We start from the raw sequence: 10372 nt of genomic DNA, 5'->3' as shown, positions 1-10372 counted from the left end.
TCAGGATATATAAAATTTTTGCAACAGCCATTATTTGGGGTTTACATTTATTTGTCATATGGACATGCAAATCTTCTGTCTTATGAACTGTTTGAACACTGCCAGCAGGGGCTTGACAACACAACAAAGTCTTGCTATTTCATGTTACATTATCTGTTATGGGTCTTATTATCATGAAGTTCTGTGAAAAGCTGAAAACATTTTTTCTGGGTTAATTTTCAGGCAGATCAGTAAGCTGATCCAATTCATCATATATTGCACAACAGCTGAAGGACAGGGAGCTGCAGCCACAGACCATCAGTAATGCTTATTGGGCACCAGCACGGTCTTTGGTGGACTTGGGGATTTGATTTCATAATCAACTAACTAGCACCAAGAATGGTGGTTAATACAAAAGCAAGTTCACTAGTTTGAAAACCAGTATAGTTAAGTATTTCAGGACTCCACTGCAGATGGTTGTGTGTAGAACCAGTTACTCCACCAAGGATTTCTAGTTTAAATGGATCAAAGGAAGCACTTTGTCACCACTATAGCTAGAAAATTAAGACATGGAATTATTGGGTAAATTATCAAGAGAGAATGTTCAAGTAAAGTCCATATGGAATTCCCATTTCACTCCCTTTTACCAGTTTCTGTAGTACAGTATTTTCCAGAACAGACTAGAAAAATGTAAAAAAGTTTAATGATGATTTACAAATATACAATACTTACATTTTTAGGAGTTACAAAAATGGCACATACTACAGAAACCAAAAGCTTCCTCTAACCTTTGGTACATTTCAAAGTTATTTATTTACAAAGAAAAATTACAGTCACTTTTCATAGTGTCACATGTTTACATATAAGCATTTCTCAGTTGAAAAATACCCTGCAGCTTACCCACAGGCAGTTTTTGCAGTTTGAGCTCTGCACCCATCTATCACATCAAAAATTCTATCAGCCCCTGTTAAGCTGACATGACATTGCATTTTTATGTTTTAACAGCCTTTACTTTGAAAAATATGTACAACCATAAGGCTAAACTGATTCACAGTTGTTGAGATTTCACCTGGTGTATTTTATATTGCTCACGGTTTGGTAAAATGACATCAGCTGCCTTTTTTAATTGGCTTGGTAACGCATGTTTGGAAAAAGGTGGTCCAATTTTGTTAGCTAGGGTATTTCCAACTCTTCATGAAGGGAATTAAAAAAAAAAAAAAAAAAAGATACAATGTCCTTTCCAGGATGCTTTTTCACCTTATGAAACTTTTATATTAAATTCTTCTTTCACTATGTCCAATTCTTACCTAAGATAACAGAGACAAACTGAGCACGCTTTCCAAATCCTGTTCATTTCCATTAGTTTTCCGATGTTGGATGTTTTCTTGATTGTAGTTTCTTTAAACCAAAACTTAAAAACTTTCTTCTACCTGAGAGCAAACATTAGTATTTCTTAATCTGTGTGTACTTCAGAGCCTTCTTACAGATTAAAATACTTGCAATAAGAGAAATACAGCCAAAAGACATACAGTCTGTTTTTGACATCTTCTACTTAATGTGTGTATACAAATGCTTTCATGCTCTGATGATTTTCAGACGATAAAATTTCAACACGTAACAGTATGAGAACTCAATACAATCTTCATTGTGCTGAAGATAGTTTGGGACCACACATTTACAACTGGTAGTTTTTAATTAAGACTAAATACCACCAGAGTATTAGTTATAGTTCAGGTCAAGATTTTTTTAAATTGAGAAATAGAAAAAGCTTGCCGTCAGTAGCTGTGAACAGAGTTTAAAGAGTGTCTTCCAGCATTACAGTATTTCCCTCTCAAAAACTTACTCCATAGACAAAATAAACTCCAAATTCAAGCATCTTTAAAGAATGCCTGCATTCTGGATTTTCTTCGCGCAAGAGCTTCTTGTTTCTTTCTTTCAATCTCTTCTTGAGAACATTTTCTATTTTTTTGTTCCACCACAGACACTGTAAATAAAAAACATGTATTAGGAGCCTTCACGTTTGTTCAATATGTATTTTAACTTACCTGTTTTCAATGTTTGAAGATCTATGGCAAGAGCACACTATTCTGACATACCAGGCACCCAAGTTAAAAATGGCTCATCTATCCTGTCCCCAAGGCAGGAAGGGGGATAAGATGCATGACCTTTGTAGCGCTACTGATTACTACCTCCCAATGAAAATACTGGGATGCAGACACTTGCTTCAAGGAAATTTTACTTGGCTGCCCTTCAAGTGAACCTTGTGACATCAGGAGTCAACATAGGAGATGGCAATGGGTTAAGAAAATTAAGGCCATCAGAGTGAAAAGGGCTCTACAATTTAGTGAGTTAGGCAGAGATATGGGCACAGAGATGGTATGGACACAGGGGTCAGATACAGTACAGGTGTCACACAAATAAAACCAGAAAGGTTGAAAAAAGGTCAAAAGTAGCAATAAAAATTGGCAAAGGAGACAAGAACACGATAGCTAAGTGTAGTATTTTATATGTTGTGTTACAGAACTATAAATTCCCATACCATAAACCCCTGACCTCAGTGGAACCAAGAGGAACACTCCCTGAACGCATCAGGAATTTTACCGTTTTTATACACCAATTTCCAATTAATGTATTTTTAATAAGTAGTCTTTCAAACTGGATAAATAAAACAAAGGGTCTCTTTGCTTCTTAAAAAAAGAGGTGTCCATGAAAAATTACGTATCAGTTTTTGAAAGGATCACTTAACATCCATCTTTTTGTTACAGCAATGTCCTTTCACCAAAAATTTAAGATGAGGACAGTTGTTTATCTGTAAAGAAAATCTATGCTATTCTTTTTCATTCCTTTATTCTCTAGAACGTTCCACAGAATGACTAGTTTATCTCTCCCCTCCCTTCCCCTTTAACATCCGAAATTACTACTTTCCATTTATCTGCTTCTTTGCTGGGGAAGAAACACAGATAAAATACTGATTCTTCAAATAATGCTGGCTGATAGTTTGCAGGAATTAATTTTTTTGTTGTTTTTGTTACAGTGCTTCCTGAAAATCGAGGTTGATATTGTACACTCTAAAGACATGTTTTATCAAAATTAATATTGACTGAAACTTCACCAAGCCATGAGATCAAGTAAAAACGAGACTGACTGGCACTTGACTGGTTCTACATTTCCCTAGCAAGTAACACCAGTGCACGGAGTATGACAGACTGTTGCTTGATGATTGAAAAGTGACTGACCTTCCCTCTAGGTGAAAGGAAATGTTAGTGTTTAGACTGGTAACACAAGAGTATTTCACTGTGGCAATTTTAGCCACAGAGCAAACAACAATACAGGCCGAGGTTTCAGAAGCATCAAATGATGCAAGGTTCCAATTTCCAGGTGTACAGTAATACAAAGAAATTGGCATTCCCTATCACCTTGCTGCCTTCTTTCCCTGCCCCACCATTAACATAACGAATCATGGCTGAGATAAGTAATTGTTAATGTTTTTCAAAATGAACTGTAAATTAAAGCACAGATTCACACTACAACATTTACTACGTATCAAAATAGTAACAATTTAAGAATATCTATGCTGAGTGCTGCCATCAGCCTGTACTTGATCCTAGTGATTCTGAGTCTCTATGGAGAGAGAGTGTGAAGTATTCAGAGAAGTGGAATGAAAAGGGGAGACAGAAGTCCTTAACTACAGGAATTCAAGAGATGCGTCAGGACAATTTTATTTTGGAGAAAATAAGCTCCAAATTCTCGCTAGAACATTTACTAACACCTAAACTGAATGGATGAATATTGAAACCTATTGTAAGTTGCAATACAGTATAAATTTCTCTGACATTCTGATTACAGTAAGAAAACAAACAAAACCAGTCTAACAGTGATGATACAATAAAGACAAATACCTGATGTAGGCAGTGCAAAAGACTCTGAAAGGTGCCTCTTGAAAGGTGGTTTCTTACTGTCAAGCTTGCTGTGCAAAGTCACATTCACTTGATTCTTGTCTCCTTCCAAACCCTGCAGAGTAATTCCAATGCCAGAATGACTCCCTGGATTTTCAGACCCTACATGAAGAGCACCCTGAGAATTGCTAGTCTTCCGGAACTTGAACTTTGAAGGCATAAGTGATGTTTTGTTACCAGAACTGTTATTTGGTATCTCTCCTGCATTATACAAAAGATCTGGGCTGTCTAATGTTTTGCTACTAAAAATGTTTACTGCATTAACAGGACTTCTGACTTCAGAACCAGTCTCTCCTGCCAGCACAGAATTTGACCTGTAGCATTTTCCCGAAACAGTCTTTGTAGTATTTTCAGAAGCAGCTTGATGACAGTTTTTAGACAGTGTGTATTTACACTCCACAGAAGTACCCGAGATCACAGTTCGAGGACTGGAGATGTTTTTACAGTTCACTATGTGACCTGTTGTGGCCAGCCCATGCATAACCTTTGATGAATTCCTACAGGAATCGTTTAGTGAGAAAGTGTCCTGTTTTGCATTTGTTTTTTGTGCCAAGAGGAGATAAGGTAGTCCTTGTTTAGATGCTGGGAAGCTGTTATCAGCATTTGATCTGGAATTAATACTGGCTCCTTGTATAGTTTTAGCTCTTTCATTTCCTTTTTTAACATCCTGGCTCTGAGTCTGCTTTTCTATATCATCACACACTTGATACAACAATTCATCATCCTCACAGTTTGCATCCCAAAGACTATCGGATTCACAAAACATATCTAGTATCTCATCAGAGAATTTCAGTTCATTCCAGTCATCAAATGACAGAGGACATTTCTTTGGTATTTCGACTTGATTTAAGTGACCTGTATTAGCTTGGTTAACCACTTTAGTTAGATCATTAGGTTTTGTGTTGGTAGAAACACTGGACGATTGACAGAAAATATTGTGTGTGTTATTCCCAGGTTTTTCAGTCCGTTGTCTATGAGGATTAGATCTTGAAGGAAAAAGAGGAACAGGGTCACTTTTAAGCTGAATACATTCATTTCCATTCTTCACTTCAGATTGCGTTGAAACAGGAATATAGTTCAAATCACTGTTTTGGGCACTTTTCCAAATAGAATTTATTTTATCTGACTTAATGTCACATTTGCCATGAAAGGCTATGGTCTCTGTCTTTGAGTTTTCTGTCTTATTATATGGCTTTTGTAAAGAAAGAGATTTTGCAACATTTTGTGTATTTTTACTAGAATGTTTCAAAGGTGAAAACTGCAAACTGTTAGATTTGTGTACACTCCCCAAACAAGTTACTGAATTGCAACTACTTCTTTCCTTTGTTCTGCTAGCATCACTGAAACCATGCATAGATGGATTTGTAAGAATAGGTGGTGCTTCTTCAGTACTTATCAGTTCAGGATTTTGGGTTATTTGCATCACAAAAGAATCATCTGCCAGAAAATCTGCATCCCAGTCATCAAAATCATCATTAACTACTCCAGCAAGCTTACTGGAGACAACCAATTGTGTCTTCAAAGAACAAGGATTTTTTTTTGTCACCGTGTGAGTATCAGGTTTTGGAAAAGTCTGTTTCACGCTTCCTAGTGCGCACAGAGTATCTTTTTTATATGCCTCTGAATTACCACGTTGCATATCTTTAATTTGCTCGGGAAGGTGTTCTTCTTCCAAGGTGCTTTTATTTTCATGGAAACTATTATTTAACGAAATACCTGATAGTCCTTGGCTCAACTGTCCACTACACTTCTGGGTAGAGCAGTCAAAAAGAGCATGAAGGGCTATTTCAGCCTCAAGGTCTATAGACTTTTGACTGCTAGATTGACAGGGCTTTGCAGCAGGGATGCCAGTGCTCTGTCCAACTGCTTTCAGGCACAGAGCAGTATCTGTTTCAGAAACTTCACCAAGGAGTGATTTCTGGTTCTTCACGTTTACTTCATCTTTAGAATTATTTAAAGACTCTGAGGTGGTCTGGATGAAGTCATGACCAAGCTTCTCTTGTTCCTGAACAGCATCTAGCTCTACTAGATTCTTATCAAATTCCTTAGCCAACTTCATGAGTTCCTCTTCAGGATTTTTTATTTTAAGATCTCTAGATTAAAAAAAAAAAAAACAGAAAGTCAGACCTACTGAGAAAGTTTAGCCAAGCTCAATAACACTACCATATGAGCTGTTCATTCTCTAGTTTAACAACTACAGAGAATATGACTGAATCCTACTGTTTTCAATGCGCAGTCAGCATGCAGTCTTTTTGATAATTCCCAATACCCCATTAAGAAGAGATAACAAGCCCAAAGTTAAAAGCATTCTGCATGCTAATGTACAATTACATGGCTCACTACACATATAGGAAGACCACATACCCCTTTTTCATGAAAGCCCAGCTGTGATGGGCAAGACAAAACTGTAACTTACCTTGTACAACTTAACTTTGTCCTAGCTCGCACTTTTACTACGCCAGGTGTACAGGGAATAGCATCCTCACCAATCCATGTCCCTAAAAGGGAGCCTTCATTACAGGCTGCTTTTTCATCCTGAATGATTAGATTTATAATGCTTAGCAATTTGATTTCAGATAAAGATTGGACTAGACACACACCTTGCATTAGTCAAAGTTGCTAAACCAATTAAACTGGATCAAATCTGTTGAAAGCCACAGATAGGAGCTAAACCAATACAAGCTAAGACAGATTAGTGCAACATTGTCTACTGATAGTTGCATCACTTTAATTGTATCGATTTAAAACAGGAAATTCAATTAAAACAACTGAATTTTACTTTGGTGCTCAAACCTAATACTCTCTTTACTTCAGCTTTACACATAATCTGCAATATTCACGTTACAAGCTATGATTTAGTTTACTTTAGTATACTACTAAGGAGCTAGTTGAGATGCACTGTCTTTATCCACCACTTAAAGCAGCATTAACAGACCAGAGAATTTGAAAGAAATCATATTCTCCGTGCTTCCAGGAAAAATTTCTGACTTCTTCCATTACAACTCATTTATACAAGGAGCCTTTAAACAGAAATAACTGAAGTTTAGAAACTAAATGAAGTTGTTTGAGAGCTTCAAAGTTCAGGCTTGGATTTGAATTCTGAAATCTAAGAGATACAATACTGCAGTGGTAAAACGTCTAGAGGGCCAGAGCCATGGGATGTGGGAAATTACTGCATGTAAGCCAGCAAAAGTAATTTGAACTCTACTAACTACCAGGGTAGTTTTGGATAGGTTTTCTTTTTCTTTGTAAATTTAATTAAATTTTTTTATTATTATTTTTTTTAAAAAAAAGAACACCAGCAATGGATAGTTGCAAATCCTGATATTATTTACATTTATGACAGGGCTGTAATCATTTAAAAGGAAGGAAGTGGCATCCCTTATCAATGATTTTCCAATTCTTAAGTACAGTTTCTCACAAATATGCCAAATAGTGAATACATTTTAAATGGCCCTGTCCAATAAGCAGGCATATTTTGCAAGCTAAATACTACAGAACTGTTTTAGGAGTGACATGTTCTCTTCTTGTACTTAATAAAAGGCAAACAATAAGCCAACACTCTTATTTTCACTTTCCAGACTGTGGACGTCAGGTTCACAGCAAGAGGGAGACACCAAGAGCATATATCTTAGGGTAAAAAGGCAAATTATTTAGAATAATGAAGCAACGTTAGTATATTTATATTATTGCGGAGCCTCTCTCTCATCCAAGTCTTGTTCTTGTACTTCAGCAGTCATTCAAGACCATTCAAAATGCTTAAAAACAACTGTCAAGTAAATCCAGTATGTGAAGAAACTCTTACCTTTTAACAGATGAGTGATTAAGGATAAATAAACACAACAGTATTCCTAAGACCAGGGGCAATAACTTGTATTCTGAAAGTAAAACTTTATAAAATGGAGCTGCTGCAAGCCACTTCCTTAATACGTCTTTTTTTACAGCATCTGTGACTCGTAAGAGCAACCAGTCAAATGCTATGCTTATGATTTTAATTCAGTCCAGTTTTATGGACATGTTACTAGTTTTCTACACACCCGATTCTTACCATGTGACTACTGTAACTAAAACTGAGCCTTCGCTGAGGCTGTAGCACTATTCTGTTTGATTACTGCATATGCAGAGCATTGTTTTAGAAAGTAACAATTACCTGAGGAGCAATACGATTAACAATTTCTGAAATTTCTACTGCGCATCTACTGGTAGACTGTTTGGTTTTTCCATTGCCTATGAAAACAAACAAAAAACCTTCTTAAAAACTGCAAAACAATTCAATTTATAAAGTGCAGTATATCTCAAATAATTTAAATATATGTGCTAAAATCAGAGCTTGATTCAGCACTATACTGGAAGAATTTATGGATTTTGAATAAAAATAAAACCAAACAACCTAACCGTGATAAGAGAAAGGGCCCTTTTTTCAAGAAATTTGATAACTTTTAGTACACTCCCACTGCATGCCTCAAATAGGCGCCCTGAAGTCTGGATTTCGTTAGTATTACCTAGTCTGCGTGCAATTGGTGAATGAGGATCCCAAAAGATTTCTTGCTGTATATCGGTGTCATTAACAGGAGAGCTGAAAGTAGGTATTCGGGATTTCCTACTCAACGATCTCTTTGGCGTTTTATGTAAACATGACTCTGTGTAAACAGAAAGATGATCCTTATTAAAAAACAACAAATAAAAGGCGAAAATAACTTCAAACATACAACAGGACAAGGCACAAAGAAGCTGATTTAGGAACTTTAAGAATAAAAATCAAGTTCACACTCATCAACATTCCTTTACTTACAACAGGAATATTGTTCACAACTATACATTTAATGCAGAATATGACTATCACCTCTGTCATTTACATCACCACAGAGATAACACAGCATTACATGATACTGACAGCTACATGCTCAGCATCCCATGGTAAGGACGAGAACTGTCAATCCTCCTACTTGAGGGAATATTGACTTCAACTTACATTAAGAGAAGAACTATGTATACCTATATGGGAGAATATTTTGTACTCTGGCTTGCGCTGTGTCTTTCACCCAGACTCTGATTTGGGTCACAGCTTCAATGGACCCCCAAACTGTTCTGGGTCACAACCTACCTTTGTCTATACTTCCTCCACTAGGCCTTTTCAGCTAGGACTGTTAAAAGCAGGAATATAGCTATTCAAAACTAGCTTGCAGCTGTCTCGGATCAGTAAGTGAACCAAACACACTATCTGAAGCTCAGCTAGTCACCCCTGCCCTTTAGAAGTGACGTTGCAGATGTGGAAGCCTACAGAAATAATTTTAAAAGATGCAGTTACTACGTGAGAAGCATCTTAGGAGATGCTTTGCATTTAAGCGCTTAGCACGGCCGGGCTTTATCCTCTCCTGGGGTGGATTAGCGTCCTCAGTTCTAAGTATCCGCCGCGGGAAGATGCTCTTCATCACTCCTTGACAAGAGCCCCTTCCCAACGCACACGGACGGGGGAGAGCGGGGGATTACACCGCACCGGCCCTCTCCTCACAGGCAGGCCGCGCCTCCTCCGCGGCTCCAGGGGTGGCGGGCAGGCCAGGGCCCCCGCCGGCGCGGGGCCTGCGCGGAGCCCCCGGGGGCCGCTCCCGCCGTACCTGCAGCGCCGCGCACCGCCGCCTCCCGCGACGGCGACGGCCGGGGCGCGCGCGGCGCCTCCCCCGCGGACAGGCCTCGGCCCGCGGACAGGCCTCGGCCCGCGCCGCCTTCCGCGCCGCCGGCCGCCGCCTCCTCCGCGGGGGGCTCCGTCGGCCGCCGCCGGGTGAGCTGCTCCTCGCCGCCGCCGCCGCCGCTCCACCGCCTCAGGGCGGCAGGCCTGGGGCAAGGCCCCTTCCGCCGGCTACCGGGCATGGCGCGCGCTGCGGCGGCGCCGCCGCATCCACCCCGCCACCGCCGGCGCCGCCATTTTGCCGGGGAGCCCGCCGCGCCGCCGCCGATTGGCTGCCGCCACGCCGTCTCGAGCGGCCATTGGCCCCGCGCGGCGGGGGCGGGCCGTCGGACGCGGCAGGGAGCTGCAGCTGGCCGGGAGCTTGCGCTGCTCGGGCCGCGCGCCCCTGCCCCCGCCCCCTCTTGCCGTGAGGCGCCTTCCCTCGCTTGCTCGCCTTGGCGCTGCGGCGGCCAGTTCTCCCTCCGCGGGCTGCCCTTGGGGTTACGCGTTCAAAACCTTTAGTCCAGTAGTTCAGTGAAAGAAAATCTAAGTCCGCCGCCGCCAGAGGGGCTGGATGTGCCCTCCGGCGGGCCCCGGCCGTCGGCCTGGTCTGAGGTGGCCTCGTGTCCCTGAGGCGCCTCGTGTTGCTGTGAGGCACTTTGTCTGAGGCGGCTTCGTCTCCGAGGCGGCCTCGCGCCCTCGATTCGCCTGTGGCTCCTGCCCCGGGCTGGCTGCCACCATCCCGCCAGCTCTGTGGCGGTCCAGGTCTCCG

At 40.7% G+C, this 10372-nt stretch overlaps 1 protein-coding gene across 2 annotated transcripts; it reads right to left on the bottom strand.

The window, feature by feature from the left end:
• Positions 1–664: 664 nt before the first annotated feature.
• On the bottom strand, positions 665–9803 carry ETAA1 (ETAA1 activator of ATR kinase). 2 transcript variants are annotated; one of them, XM_076335027.1, is made up of 7 exons: positions 9551–9803; positions 8438–8575; positions 8086–8162; positions 6352–6470; positions 3879–6028; positions 1823–1963; positions 665–1409 (listed from the first exon to the last, which is right to left on the bottom strand). In XM_076335027.1, the coding sequence occupies exons 1-6, from the start codon at positions 9801–9803 to the stop codon at positions 1848–1850; spliced, it is 2853 nt and encodes a 950-aa protein (XP_076191142.1). In that variant the 3' UTR covers positions 665–1409; positions 1823–1847. The 2 variants fall into 2 exon arrangements, with proteins under 2 accessions (XP_076191142.1, XP_076191141.1); XM_076335026.1 differs by having other exon boundaries at positions 665–1963.
• Positions 9804–10372: the final 569 nt, after the last annotated feature.

The sequence above is a fragment of the Aptenodytes patagonicus genome, chromosome 3 (assembly GCF_965638725.1).
Source record: "Aptenodytes patagonicus chromosome 3, bAptPat1.pri.cur, whole genome shotgun sequence".
In the NCBI taxonomy this organism is placed as follows: Eukaryota; Metazoa; Chordata; class Aves; order Sphenisciformes; family Spheniscidae; genus Aptenodytes; species Aptenodytes patagonicus.
This window is presented reverse-complemented; position numbering and strand designations above follow the sequence as displayed.

Coding starts and splice junctions, on each gene's coding strand:
- ETAA1 (XM_076335026.1), bottom strand. CDS start 9,803: ATGCCCGGTAGCCGGCGGAAGGGGCCTTGCCCCAGGCCTGCCGCCCTG. Junction 8,163..8,437: donor ACCAATTGCACGCAGACTAG/GTAATACTAACG, acceptor TTGTTTTCATAG/GCAATGGAAAAACCAAACAG. Junction 6,029..6,351: donor ACAAAGTTAAGTTGTACAAG/GTAAGTTACAGT, acceptor TTTTTAATCTAG/AGATCTTAAAATAAAAAATC.